Below are 16,021 nucleotides of genomic sequence, written 5' to 3' on the forward strand. Positions count from 1 at the left end.
AAAGGGTCTGACACGTGGGGAGAGTTAGTCGGCATAACTTCCCCCTCGACAGAATCCTCTGGTAAAATAAACGCTATGGGTGCCCTTGATGTACTTGGCGCCATTTGAGCGTGAGTCCCTAAAGCGGGAGTCAAAGGGTCTGACACGTGGGGAGAGTTAGTCGGCATAACTTCCCCCTCGACAGAATCCTCTGGTGATAATGTTTTTAAAGACAAAAAATGATCTTTATTGTTTAACATGAAATCAGTACATCTGGTACACATTCTAAAATGGGGTTCCACCATGGCTTTAAACATAATAAACACAGAGCCTCCTCTATGTTAGACATGTTAGAACTAATAAAGAGACTAGTAAGCTTGGAAAACACTTTAAATCAAGTTAACAAGCAAATATAACAAACGTTACTGTGCCTTTAAGAGAAACAAATTTTGTCAAAATTTGAAAAACAGTGAAAAAAGGCAGTAAATCAAACGAAATTTTTACAGTACATGTAATAAGTTAACAGAGCATTGCACCCACTTGCAAATGGATGATTAACCCCTTAATGCAAAAAACAGATTAAAAAAAAAAAAAAAACGACATTTTTTTAAACAGACACAACAAAACTGCCACAGCTGAGCTGTGGATTACCTTCCCTATAACTGTTTCTATGCAAAATTTAAGCCAGCCATGTGGAAAAATTAGGCCCCAATAAGTTTTATCACCAAACATATGTTAAAAAACGATTAAACATGCCAGCAAACGTTTTAAAACACATTCTTATAAGAGTATGTATGTCTATTAATAAGCCTGATCCAGTCGCTATCACTGCATTTAAGGCTTTACTTACATTACTTCGGTATCAGCAGTATTTTCTTAGTCAATTCCATTCCTTAGAAAAATATATTACTGCACATACCTTAGCATATATCTCTATCAATCAGCCTGGTACCAGTCGCTTTCACTGCATTTAAATCTGTACTTACATTACTTCGGTATCAGCAGTATTTTCTTAGTCAATTCCATTCCTTAGAAAAATATTTTACTGCACATACCTTATTTGCAGGAAAACCTGCACGCCATTCCCCCTCTGAAGTACCTTACTCCTCAGAATGTGTGAGAACAGCAACTGGATCTTAGTTACGTCTGCTAAGATCATAGAAAAAACGCAGGCAGATTCTTCTTCCAAATACTGCCTGAGATAAACAGCACACTCCGGTGCCATTTAAAAATAACAAACTTTTGATTGAAGAAATAAACTAAGTATAAAAAACCACAGACTCTCACGACCTCCTATCTATGTTGAGACTTGCAAGAGAATGACTGGTAATGGCAGTTAGGGGAGGAGCTATATAGCAGCTTTGCTGTGGGTGGACTCTTGCAGCTTCCTGTTGGGAAGGAGAATATATCCCATAAGTAATGGATGATCCGTGGACTGGATACACTTAACAAGAGAAAACATAAATTATGCTTACCTGATCATTTTCTTTTCTTCAGATGGAAAGAGTCCACAGCAGCATTCATTACTTATGGGAAATAAGAACCTGGCCACCAGGAGAAGGCAAAGTCACACTAGCCAAAGGCTTAAATATTCCTCCCACTCCCCTCATCCCCCAGTCATTTTGCCAAGGAACAGTAGAAGAAACATCAGGGTGAAAAGGTGCCAGAAGAACAAAAATCACAGCCGCCCCCATAAAAACACAGGTGGGGAGCTGTGGACTCTTTCCATTTGAAGAAAAGAAAATGATCAGGTAAGCATAATTCATGTTTTTCTTTATAAATGGAAAGAGTCCACAGCTGCATTCATCACTTTTGGGAAAACAATACCCACGTTATAGAGGACATTGAATGCTAAAACGGGAGGGGGTACAAGAGGCGGCCCATTCTGAAGGCACCAAACCTAAAACCACAACCCCAGAAAAAATGATGCTTCGTCCGAAGCCAAAAACATTTGAAAAAGAAAACACGGCCCCAAGGACACTGACCCACAGATAGTTCACAAGCCGAACTAGAGCCCGCAAACGGACGCAACTGAGCCAATACTCCTCCAGAAGATACCATTGCCCAAAGGACGAACCTCAACCACACACCCCTTCATAGAAAGGGAGACAACGGAAAACTCCCAAAAGGAGAGGATATGGAGGAATAACAAGGATTCCCAGAAAACCTTAAACAGGGCGCAATAAAATCCAAATAAAAGTGGAACCCAAAAAAGGCGAACCATGCTCACAGGGACCCCAATGCTTCCCGAATCAAGGGAAGGCAACGCCCAGACCCCGACAGCACTGAACCACAAGGTTGGATCAGGAGTGGTAAGCGGGTGGAGCTTAATTGCCGCATGGAGACGTGAATGGTAATTAGAATTATCGAGAGGAGTAAGAAGACTAACACAACCGTAAATGGATTGGTTTGGAGGCTAGCCCACAGCAAACGTTGGAAATTAAGGACGTATGGCAGTAAGTCCGTTAAAATTTTATCTCTGATTTACTTAGCGTGGGGGCCTGGATATGATACCTTTCCGAGGTTTGTGAATGTTTAGCATAGGCACGGTGAGATGTATATAAGGGAGGTAAATTTTAGAGATTGGATCTGGAAGCACAACAGAGAAGCAAACTTTTCTGAAAAAATCAGAGCAATTGCCTCGAATAAACGACTGAAACCAAGTCCCAAGTCGTCAGGAAAAATATTCTCACCAACATGTGCGATAACCCCAGAGAAGCAGCCTCTGAGCACCAAATGCCGCAGAAATACCAAGATGACTGGAAAAAAAAGGAAACACTTGCAGGCAAGTAAAAAGTAGCCAAAGATAGAGTAACATCCACCAGCTAGTAGGTACACTAAGGATATCCAAGGCTGCAAGGACAACACACGTAGCCGGGCAACAAGAAGCCCAGAACCTCAAAGGCTCTCCAGACCTCCACAAACCAAGGAGACACCGCTCATCTCAGATCCTAGTCCACACCGAACCACGCCAAGCAATAGGACTAAAATACAAGGGAACAGAAGGGCCCCAACCACCAGCCCCCATAAAAAGAAAGGGCAGAAAAGGAAGAGCCCAGACATCCCAAAAGAGCTTGGAAACCTTCCAAAAGCACCTACAAACAGAAACTTCCAAGGAAGATCCCCATAGAGATAGGTAGAAAAGACATAAAGTCTTATGAATCTAGCCTGACACTCTATGGCAGACTCCACATAGCACCCACAATGGGCACTCCAAAGGAGAACCTATAAAGATAAGTGGAACTATGTGGTCCAGAATGGAAACTGCAAAATCACAGACAGAAAGGAACAATCCCAGAAAGAGAATCACCCTCTTAACAGGACAACCTGTCCACCCTCCTACACACAGGACAGGGCAACATCTTCCAGAGAGAAGAAACCTCATCTCTAAGGAAAGCAAGACAACCCACCTCAAGGGAACGGCACAGACAAAGACGGTGTACACGCTCACAAGGCCAAGCCGGGAAGTAGAGCCGTACGAAAATCATCCAGGCGCCCCTGATGAACATGAAAAAAGGAACTATCCAAAAGGAAAGCACGTACCCTCAAGAACCACAAAGGCCGCAAGGAGCCTAAGCACAACTAGCAAGACCATAAGAAATAGTCCACGTTCCTTGGAGAATAAGGGCTTCCGGACCAGACATAAAAAAATCAAAATTTCCTAAAAGAAGCCCGAGCCCCAAAATTATGTAGACAAACAATACCCCAGGCCACACCATACCCCGTCTGAAGAAAAAACAAACTACAACGGGAAGTAAGACCAACCCGTAGAACGGGTCAAAGACTCACACAAAACATCCCAACCCAAGGGGAAGAGAACACCCCGTACAGAAGTCCAACTCCAAAGAGCAATAGGGCACGCCAGAACTGAGAATATTCTAAGCCCAACAGCCTATAATACCCACACTTCCATAACCGAGGGGAAAACATCAGGGACAAAGTCACCCTGAAGAGGGAGTTAATAAGGCTAGGCCTCAAAATCTCCTCAGAGTACCAACCCAGAGGATAACATCCAGGAAAGGCGAATGCATAGCATTCCTATCCTGGAAACAACCCCTAGACATAGCTAGGATAAGAAACATAGCCATTATCCCATTAAGGAACGCAAACCCCCAGAAAAATGAGTCCGCAAGGCCCTCCCATATGGCGGCCTCAACCGCTAAGGAGAAAATATACCCAGATCAGAGAACTCGACCCTAAGGAAGAGTCCCCAAAAAAGGAACAAGTCCAATAGCCCTGGGAAGGCAAGGCCACCCAAAACAGCAGCAAAGAGGTCCAAAACCTCCAATCCTCAACCCACGCAAGGAAGGAAAAACACTCAATCCTGAAGAATCGGAACCTACAGAGTGGACGGACTGAAACTCCAGCGAGTCCCAAGCGACCAGCCTGGAGCCGATGAGGACTGAACCAGTCCCCCGTGCCACACGGACCCGCAGGTCCTTACAGAATGCTTAATTGAAACTTGTAAAAACAAGATAATAAAAACAAACAGTAATGCAAGCACTCAGCGCCAAAACCGGACCAGCCAGGCAGACAGGCGCCACGTGACCGAATTTAGGCCTCAAGCCATAAGGAGCTGAACCTCAGCCCTTAGTTGCAACGCTGAGATACACACCTCCAGAAAGGGAGAATAAACGACAGAGGACTAATGCGTCCCCAGACCAACTTCCGTAGAAGTAACCAGTGCGATCATGGAATCACGAGTATCGATTCCAGAAGAGAAAATTCCCGAAGGATTATAAAACAAAACATGATCTTGTAAAATTAAAAAAAAAACATCCTAACCGGATTAAAAGAAAAGAAAAGGCAACCCGTAGGTTAACGCCCAATGACAACAGGCATACCCGCAGGACCAGCCCAACGGAACCCTGCCCGACCAAGCTCAGGATAGGAAAAGATACTCGAATCAGATTATAAAAAGATCACTTCATCTCCTTATAATTAATTCTGAGAGCTATTCGGAGAGGAAGACCCAACAACGCCAGAATGTGCCGTAGCAGAACACAAAGGCGCGGCAGTCTGTACCGAAAAACACAGCACACCTCCACCGGAGCCTCAGGACCAGTCCCTCCCCCAGAAAACCAAACGGGCCATCCCATTCCTAGGGAACCCGGGTTGACGGAACACAAACACAATCTTAAGCAGACATCTGGAAGCTGAAGATGTGCCAATGCCATAACAATTTGGATACGAAAAATGTGCCGCAACCTCCTGAGGGAACAAACCACCCTCCAGGGAAGGATAAGCATAATCTGGGTCACCCGCACGTGTAGCAACAGAAAGTGGTAGGGAACTCGCCACTCGAGGGACAGAACCCCCAGAGGCGGAGGGCTCAGCAACCCCTTTTGTTCCGAGGAATTGGGAACTCTAGAACGGCCTTCAGAACATAACTGACTGTCATGCGTCATCTGAGCCGGTTCGTATCCGTCACAATAAGTAGAATCTAAATCAGAGACCACTTGAATCTCAACATCAGAGTCCTCTATAACTCGGAATGAATACCAAAAACGTGGACTAAATTAGACAAATAAATCTAAACGGCACCTTACACCCCAATGGCTGGGGCACTCACCACCTCCCAGCACCAGACACCAGAATCTTTCCGTCGCCACATGGTCAGTAATGCGGAACTGTAGAGGCAAAAACATGACCATGCCATGTCACAAGGTAGGCCGTACAGTCCAAAAAAAGTGCGCCCGACCGTAAAAGGCTGCGTCACTACCAAGATCGTTATCTTCCACAAGGCCTCAAGCCAAAGTAACACTACACATAAGCAGGTCGAATCACATAACAAACATGATTAAACAAAAAAAACTGAATTTATGCTTACCTGATAAATTACTTTCTCCAACGGTGTGTCCGGTCCACAGCGTCATCCATTACTTGTGGGAAATATTCTCCCCCACAGGGAAAGGCAAGGAGAGCACACAGCAAGAGCTGTCCATATAGCTCCCCCTCTGGCTCCGCCCCCCAGTCATTCGACCGACGGTTAGGAGAAAAAGGAGAAACTATAGGGTGCCGTGGTGACTAGTGTATAAAGAAAAAATTTTTCAACCTGATTAGGAAAACCAGGGCGGGCCGTGGACCGGACACACCGTTGGAGAAAGTAATTTATCAGGTAAGCATAAATTCTGTTTTCTCCAACATTGGTGTGTCCGGTCCACGGCGTCATCCATTACTTGTGGGAACCAATACCAAAGCTTTAGGACACGGATGAAGGGAGGGAGCAAATCAGGATACCTAAATGGAAGGCACCACGGCTTGCAAAACCTTTCTCCCAAAAATAGCCTCAGAAGAAGCATAAGTATCAAATTTGTAGAATTTGGCAAAAGTGTGCAGAGAAGACCAAGTCGCTGCCTTACATATCTGATCAACAGAAGCCTCGTTCTTGTAGGCCCATGTGGAAGCCACAGCCCTGGTAGAGTGAGCTGTGATTCGGTCAGGAGGCTGCCGTCCGGCAGTCTCATAAGCCAATCGGATAATGCTTTTCAGCCAGAAAGAGAGAGAGGTAGCAGTAGCTTTGTGACCTCTCCTCTTACCAGAGTAAACGACAAACAAAGGTTTGTCTAAAATCTTTTGATGCTTCTAAATAGAACTTTAAAGCCCGAACAACATCTAAATTGTGTAATAACCGTTCCTTCTTTGAAACTGGATTCGGACACAGAGAAGGAACAACTATTTCCTGGTTAATATTCTTGTTGGAAACAACTTTTGGAAGAAAACCAGGCTTAGTACGCAAAACAACCTTATCTGAATGGAAAACCAGATAGGGTGGATTACACTGCAAAGCAGATAATTCAGAAACTCTTCTAGCAGAAGAAATAGCAACCAAAAACAGAACTTTCCAAGATAACAACTTAATATCTATGGAATGTAAAGGTTCAAACGGAACCCCTTGAAGAACTGAAAGAACTAAATTTAGACTCCAAGGAGGAGTCATGGGTCTGTAAACAGGCTTGATTCTAACCAAAGCCTGAACAAAAGCTTGTACATCTGGCACAGCTGCCAATCGCTTGTGTAACAAGACAGATAAAGCAGAAATCTGTCCTTTTAGATAACTAGCTGACAACCCTTTATCCAAACCTTCTTGGAGAAAGGAGAGAATCTTTGGAATTTTAATCTTACTCCAGGAGAATCCCTTGGATTCACACCAACAGATATATTTTTTCCATATTTTATGGTAAATCTTTCTAGTCACAGGTTTTCTGGCTTGGACCAGAGTATCTATCACAGAATTTGAAAACCCACGCTTGGATAAAATCAAGCGTTCAATTTCCAAGCAGTCAGCTGCAGAGAAACTAGATTTGGATGTTCGAATGGACCTTGTACTAGAAGATCCTGTCTCAAAGGTAGCTTCCATGGTGGAGCCGATGACATATTCACCAGGTCTGCATACCAAGTCCTGCGTGGCCATGCAGGAGCTATCAGAATCACCGAGGCCTTCTCCTGTTTGATCCTGGCTATGAGCCTGGGAAGGAGAGGAAACGGTGGAAACACATACGCTAGGTTGAACGACCAAGGCGCCACTAATGCATCCACTAGAATCGCCTTGGGATCCCTGGATCTGGACCCGTAACGATGAATCTTGAAGTTCTGACGGGACGCCATTAGATCCATGTCTGGAATGCCCCATAATTGGGTTAACTGAGCAAAGACCTCCGGGTGGAGTTCCCACTCCCCCAGATGGAAAGTCTGACGACTCAAATAGTCCGCCTCCCAGTTGTCTACTCCTGGGATGTGAATAGCAGATAGATGGCAGGAGTGATTCTCTGCCCATTGGATGATCTTGGTTACTTCCTTCATCGCTAGGGAACTCTTTGTTCCCCCCTGATGATTGATGTACGCAACAGTCGTTATGTTGTCCGACTGAAATCTTATGAACCTGGCTTCCGCTAGCTGAGGCCAAACCAGGAGCGCATTGAATATTGCTCTTAGTTCCAAAATGTTTATCGGGAGAAGCGACTCTTCCCGAGACCATAGACCCTGAGCTTTCAGGGAGTCCCAGACCGCGCCCCAGCCTAAGAGACTGGCGTCGGTTGTGACAATGACCCACTCTGGTCTGCGGAAACTCATTCCCTGAGACAGGTGATCCTGGGTCAACCACCAGAGAAGTGAGTCCCTGGTTACCTGGTCTACTTGAATTTGGGGAGACAAGTCTGTATAGTCCCCATTCCACTGATTGAGCATGCACAGTTGTAATGGTCTTAGATGAATTCGAGCAAAAGGAACCACGTCCATTGCTGCGACCATTAGTCCTATTACTTCCATGCACTGAGCTATGGAGGGTTGAGGAATAGAATGAAGAACTCGACAAGCGTTTAGAAGCTTTAACTTTCTGACTTCTGTCAGGAAGATCTTCATTTCCACAAACTCCTCGCCATCCCCGTGGAGATGCTACTTGTTCAGAGCGGCAAGGAGAATGACTGGGGGGCGGAGCCAGAGGGGGAGCTATATGGACAGCTCTTGCTGTGTGCTCTCCTTGCCTTTCCCTGTGGGGGAGAATATTTCCCACAAGTAATGGATGACGCCGTGGACCGGACACACCAATGTTGGAGAAAACCCTGTTCAATAACCCCCCTTAGGAGATATTAACCCTTGGTACCAAGATACAAAGGGGACTCACTGAGACCCTGAGATATAGTTAGTCCTGCAAGGTGGTAGCCTCTCAGGAAAAACATAAGTAATACAATACATTAATGAGAAAGTAAAATGAAACAATATTACCGGAATCTACGCCATGGAACAGGAACACAGCCCTTCAAGTGTGACAGATAGTAGCATCGCCTCTGCCATGGACTTGAGAGAAGAAAGCAGGCAGAGAAACTCTTCAACGCTGATTGCTTGTGGAGCTGTTAATATAAGTCGGGATGGTTTTGTGGTTTCGCAGAAAGATTCTCCCTGCATCTCTGGACTCTAACTTTCATCCATGCTCTCACTGAGAGGCTGATAGGACTACTTAAAACTCCAGTCCCATGCCGAAGAGTACTACCCTCCATAAGAGACTATCGAAAACTTCTGACACTTCTCTGCCAAACTCCTGGGACGAAAGGCAAAGAATGACTGGGGGATGAGGGAGTGGGAGGAGTATTTAAGCCTTTGGCTGGGGTGTCGTTGCCTCCTCCTGGTGGCCAGGTTCTTATTTCCCAAAAGTTATGAATGCAGTTGTGGACTCTTTCCATTTATGAAGAAAATAGGGTTATATGACCTGGCAAACACACCAACTGAAGAATATCCTACAAATAACAGAAGCCAAAAAATCCTAGATGTTCCGCAATAACCACAGGTACAGCCAGGCACTAGCATGGAGAACTAGATTTAGAGGAAGAGCAATTTACTGGTGATTTTATGCACAGATTCAAGCAGCTGTTATACATTACATGTAATATTTGTATTATATCTCAACACATGAAAAAAGAAGCATTACTGTGGTGACTTCAAACCAAGTAAACATAAAAAAAAATCCACACAGTGTGTGTGTACTAGTGGGTGGGTGTGAGTATGGGTGTGAGTATGGGTGTGAGTGAGTGTGTGTACTAGTGGGTGGGTGTGAGTATGGGTGTGAGCGAGTGTGTGTACTAGTGGGTGGGTGTGAGTATGGGTGTGTACTAGTGGGTGGGTGTGAGTATGGGTGTGTACTAGTGGGTGGGTGTGAGTGTGTGTACTAGTGGGTGCGTGTGAGTATGTGTGTGTGGACTCAAGATTACAGCTTGAGTTCTAAAGTAATTTTATGGTGTCTCCCTTTAAAATAGAATCTAAAGGAAATGTTCCTATTAGCTACACGTCATATGGAAAGTGGAACACAACCTGCATGTGAGGAGAGGCAACCTCTATACATTTACATACCACACCTTTATACTTGTTGTTAGCTAATGTGTGTGTTTGTGAGCGGGTGAGTGTGAGTATGGGCGTGAGTGTGTGCTGTGTGTGTGAGCATGTGTGTGTGTGCGAGCGGGTGGTCTAGAGAATGGGCGTGAGTGTGTGTCTGTGTATTGGTGTGAGCAGGTGGGGTGTGAGCGAGTGTGTGTACTAGTGGGTGGGTGTGAGCGAGTATGTGTACTAGTGGGTGGGTGTGAGTATGGGTGTGAGCGAGTATGTGTACTAGTGGGTGGGTGTGAGCGAGTGTTTGTACCAGTGGGTGGGTTTGAGTATGTGTGAGCAGGTGGGGTGTGAGTATGGGTGTGAGCAAGTGTGTGTACTAGTGGGTGGGTGGGTGTGAGCGAGTATGTGTACTAGTGGGTGGGTGTGAGTATGGGTGTGAGCGAGTGTGTGCACTAGTGGGTGGGTGTGAGTATGGGTGTAAGCGAGTGTGTGTACTAGTGGGTGGGTGTAAGCGAGTGTGTGTACTAGTGGGTGGGTGTGAGTATAGGTGTGTACTAGTGGGTGGGTGTGAGTATGGGTGTGCGTGAGTGTGTGTACTAGTGGGTGGGTGTGGGTATGGGTGTGAGCGAGTGTGTGTACTAGTGGGTGGGTGTGAGTATGGGTGTGTACTAGTGGGTTGGTGTGAGTGTGTGTATTGGTGGGTGGGTGGGTGGGTGTGAGTATGGGTGTGCGTGAGTGTGTGTACTAGTGGGTGGGTGTGGGTATGGGTGTGAGCGAGTGTGTGTACTAGTGGGTGGGTGTGAGTATGGGTGTGTACTAGTGGGTTGGTGTGAGTGTGTGTATTGGTGGGTGGGTGTGAGTATGTGTGTGTGGACTCAAGATTACAGCTTGAGTTCTAAAGTCATTTTATGGTGTCTCCCTTTAAAATAGAATCTAAAGGAAATGTTCCTATTAGCTACAAGTCATATGGGAAGTGGAACACAACCTGCATGTGAGGAGAGGCAACCTCTATACATTTACATACCACACCTTTATAATAGGTTGCATTCAAATATCATAAAATACATAGAGCCAAGTCTGGAACATATAAACTCACTAAATAAAGGTCTGCCCTCTGATACACAATAGTAAGCTGATATTCAGTGTTCTATAGTCTCACCATAATACAGTAATCTGATCATCTCTCTTACCTTGGTGAATGTGCTCGTGCAGAGTTTGGCCGGCTACTCCCAAAATCCTTTCCACCATACAAGTGCCACACCACAGAGATCTCCCGCAGTACGATCCGTGTCTCAGGCACTGGAAACTTTGCTGGAGGTTTCAGCAGGTCTGTGCTACCCAGGGGACGAGAGAAGTGACCATCCTTAACAGCAATTGGACCAGCCACTAACTTTCTCACCACAGGTTCTCCATTTTTTGGCTGCAGAGGAACCACCATGTTAATGTAGAAGGACGCACCCTACAACTCACATGACACATCTGACTGCATGTATGTATCTCATGATCCCAAAGGTTTTTGTTTATTAAGAGCTAGATTAAAAGGGAAGCGCTAATTTAATGTGCAACCGTAAATGGGCAAATTTGGCCGTTTTCGGGCGCACGTTAAATAACCATCTTTTACGAGTGGCTGGATAATGCTACCGCAAGCTCAAGGTAGCACTTTTACTTTAGGTAAAATATAGAAATGGCGACTGTTAAACTACAAATAAATTATCATTGTAATGACTCACATATTAATTGTGTGTTTGTAATAGGTAATTTCTGGAATTTAATTTTCTTATCAAAGGGACAAGAAAGCCCCAAATTTTCTTTCATGATTTGGATAGAACATACAATTTTAAACTACTTTCCAAATGTGCTTCATTTTCTTATTATCCTTTGCTGAAGGAAAAACATTGCACTACTGGCAGCAAGATGAACACATCTAGTCAGCCAATTACAAGAGATAAATGTGAGCAGGCACCAATCAGCAGCTAGCTCCCACTAGTGTAGGATATGGTATTCTTTTTCAACAAGGGATACCAAGAGAACAAAGCACATTTGAAAATAGAAGTGAATTTTAAGGTGTCTTAAAGGGACAGTAAACCTTAAAAATAATGTTATATAATTCTGCACATAGTGCAGAATTATATAACATTATTTAGGTGCTATAGCTATAAATGCCTTTTTTACCTTTTAAATTTTTTAAAATATGGCGCTTTTACAGACCCGCTCTCTGCTGAGCGGGTCTGTTATATTTAGTTAGCGCATTGGGCCAGCTGTATAGTCACAGCCCGGCCCGACCGCGCCATAGCACTAAGTGCAGCTTGCTCCTGTGACAGGAGCGAGCTGCACTTAGTCTTATGGCGCGGTCGGGCCGGGCTGTGACTATACAGCTGGCCCGATGCGCTGAGTAAAAAAAACAGACCTGCTCAGCATAGAGCGGGTCTGTGAAAGCGCCATATTTTAAAAAAATTAAAAGGTAAAAAAGGCATTTATAGCTATAGCACCTAAATAATGTTATATAATTCTGCACTATGTGCAGAATTATATAACATTATTTTTAAGGTTTACTGTCCCTTTAAATTACATGCTCCGATTCATGTGAGTTTAATTTTGACTTTCCTATCCCTTTAGTGCCTAATGCTAATCAGTTGTGGGCCTTAAATAGTCTTATTTGGTAGGAGGCCATCATTTCTGGTTGTGGAAGAGCAGCTCAGGGTAATGATGGATTGACGTTAAGAAATGAAGGTCAGACATTACAGAAAATGCCAACAACTTGGGAAGTTTCTACAAGCACAGTTGCCATTGAGCAGCCCGTCGGATGTGAGACCAAATAACTTCTTTACTGAGTTTAAGCAGCAGGCAGATCACAATATCAACTGTTCGGGGCTTTAAGGTAGAACTACTGTTGAGAAGCCACCACTGAAGGTAAACAAGTAAGAAGAGACTTAGGGCCTAGGAGGTACAATCACACCAGAGGAAATCTGTCCTTTGGTATGATGAGTCCAAATTTGAGATTTCTGGTTTTAACGAACGTATCTTTATGAGATGCAGAAAAAGAGAACAGAAATTGTCATGGGAGGAAGAGTGATTGTGTAGGTTTGCTTTGCAGGTGACACCACTGGCAATTTAGTTAGAATTGATGGCACACTGTACCAGCATGGCTACCACAGCATTCTGTAGCTACACGCCATCTCATCTGGTTTGTTGGGCTATCATTTATATTGAAACAGGACAATGGCACAGAACACAGGCTATCTGACAAATACATAGTACATAGTAGATAAGGTTGAAAAAAGACCTTATATATATTTATATAAAGTAATCATGTCACCTCTCAAACGTCTTTTTCTAGAGAAAACAGACCCAGTTTGTCTAACCTCTCCTCATAGCTTAAAGTCTTCATTCTCTTTATTAGCTTTGTGGCCCTACTCTGAACTTTTTCTAGTTCTGCAGTATGTAGTGTAGCATCAGATGACCTCACATCCACAGTCATCTGACCTAAACCCAACCAAGATGGTTTGAGTTGGAGCGGAGAGTGAAGAAAAAGCATCCCAGCAAGTGCCCAGCATATATGGGAACTTATTTAATGTATTATTGCTGTTTAAATTAAACTAAATTGTAGCAAGATGTCCTAGTTTATAAATAGGCAGATTTTACCAGGGGACTATGATTTAGGAATTATTGGTTAAATAGACCTTAAGAGATGACTTATCGATAACTGTGGTTATTTGATAACAGTAGTATGGAATCATGTTGGCAGCATATTTAACCTTTTAACGCCGTTATGCCGTTCTATTCCGTCATATTTACACTGGGCTTTAAAGCCGTTATGACGGAATAGAACGTCATATCAAACGGCTGTCCTGAAGCCTTCTGCGCTTCAAGGACTTGATCGCGGTCTGGAGGGCGTTCCTAGGGTTGTAGGGACGCCCCCCAGATGCGATCCAATAATTGAAATCTCGCGATCGTATGCACGATCGCGTAGTTTCAATTTGTCTACATCGGAACAGGTGTTCCGATGTAGACACTTTAACCCTGTCACGAAAGGGTTAAGTAACCTTAAGGTAGTTGTTTTATGGGGGTCATAGAAGCTTCCTATACTATTGCTTATGTAGATTAAAAGGCTTTTATATGTTTGAGATAATTTGGTTTCCCAGCCTATGTTTAATATCATGATTAATTCTGGTTCATCAGTCTTGTTTATACCGGCAGATTGTAAATTATAGTATTCTTTATGTACGTATGTACTGTATGTATATGTATGTATGTACTGTATGTATGTACTGTATGTAGGTATAATGTATGTATGTACTGTATGTAGGTAAATGTATGTACTGTATGTAGGTAAATGTATGTACTGTATGTAGGTAAATGTATGTACTGTATGTATGTACTGTATGTGTATGTATGTACTGTATGTATGTACTGTATGTATGTACTGTATGTGTATGTATGTACTGTATGTATGTACTGTATGTATGTACTGTATGTATGTACTGTATGTGTATGTATGTACTGTATGTATGTACTGTATGTATGTACTGTATGTATGTACTGTATGTATGTACTGTATGTATGTACTGTATGTAGGTAAATGTATGTACTGTATGTATGTACTGTATGTATGTACTGTATGTATGTACTGTATGTATGTACTGTATGTATGTACTGTATGTGTATGTATGTACTGTATGTATGTACTGTATGTATGTACTGTATGTATGTACTGTATGTATGTACTGTATGTAGGTAAATGTATGTACTGTATGTATGTACTGTATGTATGTACTGTATGTATGTACTGTATGTATGTACTGTATGTATTTACTGTATGTATTTACTGTATGTATGTACTGTATGTATGTACTGTATGTATATGTATGTACTGTATGTATGTACTGTATGTATGTACTGTATGTATGTACTGTATGAATGTACTGTATGTATATGTATGTACTGTATGTATGTACTGTATGTATATGTATGTACTGTATGTATGTACTGTATGTATTTACTGTATGTATGTACTGTATGAATGTACTGTATGTATGTACTGTATGTATGTACTGTATGTATATAATGTGTGTATTTATTGTATGTATGTACTGTATGTAGGTAAATGTATGTACTGTATGTAGGTAAATGTATGTACTGTATGTAGGTAAATGTATGTACTGTATGTAGGTAAATGTATGTACTGTATGTATGTATGTACTGTATGTGTATGTATGTACTGTATGTATGTACTGTATGTATGTACTGTATGTATGTACTGTATGTATGTACTGTATGTAGGTAAATGTATGTACTGTATGTATGTACTGTATGTATTTACTGTATGTATGTACTGTATGTATGTACTGTATGTATATGTATGTACTGTATGTATGTACTGTATGTATGTACTGTATGTATGTACTGTATGTATGTACTGTATGTATTTACTGTATGTATGTACTGTATGTATATGTATGTACTGTATGTATTTACTGTATGTATATGTATGTACTGTATGTATGTACTGTATGTATGTACTGTATGTATGTACTGTATGTGTATGTATGTACTGTATGTATGTACTGTATGTATGTACTGTATGTATGTACTGTATGTATGTATGTACTGTATGTATTTACTGTATGTATGTATGTACTGTATGTACTGTATGTATTTACTGTATGTATGTATGTACTGTATGTATATGTATGTACTGTATGTATGTACTGTATGTATGTACTGTATGTATGTACTGTATGTATGTACTGTATGTATGTATGTACTGTATGTATGTATGTACTGTATGTATGTACTGTATGTATGTACTGTATGTATGTACTGTATGTATGTACTGTATGTATGTACTGTATGTAGGTAAATGTATGTAGGTAAATGTATGTACTGTATGTATGTACTGTATGTATGTACTGTATGTATGTACTGTATGTATGTACTGTATGTGTATGTATGTACTGTATGTATGTATTGTATGTATGTACTGTATGTATGTACTGTATGTATGTACTGTATGTATGTACTGTATGTATGTACTGTATGTATTTACTGTATGTATGTACTGTATGTATGTACTGTATGTATGTACTGTATGTATTTACTGTATGTATGTACTGTATGTATGTACTGTATGTATGTACTGTATGTATGTACTGTATGTATGTACTGTATGTATATGTATGTACTGTATGTATGTACTGTATGTATGTACTGTATGTATTTACTG

General features: G+C 42.3%; 1 protein-coding gene across 3 annotated transcripts in view; it reads right to left on the reverse strand.

Moving 5' to 3' along the window:
- The window catches only part of ATG2A (autophagy related 2A), a 514,214-nt gene that overhangs the window by 111,715 nt on the left and 386,478 nt on the right, over positions 1–16,021 (reverse strand). For all 3 annotated transcript variants that reach the window (XM_053720124.1, XM_053720123.1, XM_053720125.1), the window contains exon 31: positions 10,989–11,218. In XM_053720124.1, coding sequence (XP_053576099.1) covers positions 10,989–11,218 — 230 coding nt within the window. The remainder of the gene's footprint in view (positions 1–10,988; positions 11,219–16,021) is intronic.

This window comes from Bombina bombina, chromosome 7 (genome assembly GCF_027579735.1).
Source record: "Bombina bombina isolate aBomBom1 chromosome 7, aBomBom1.pri, whole genome shotgun sequence".
Lineage (NCBI taxonomy): Eukaryota > Metazoa > Chordata > Amphibia > Anura > Bombinatoridae > Bombina > Bombina bombina.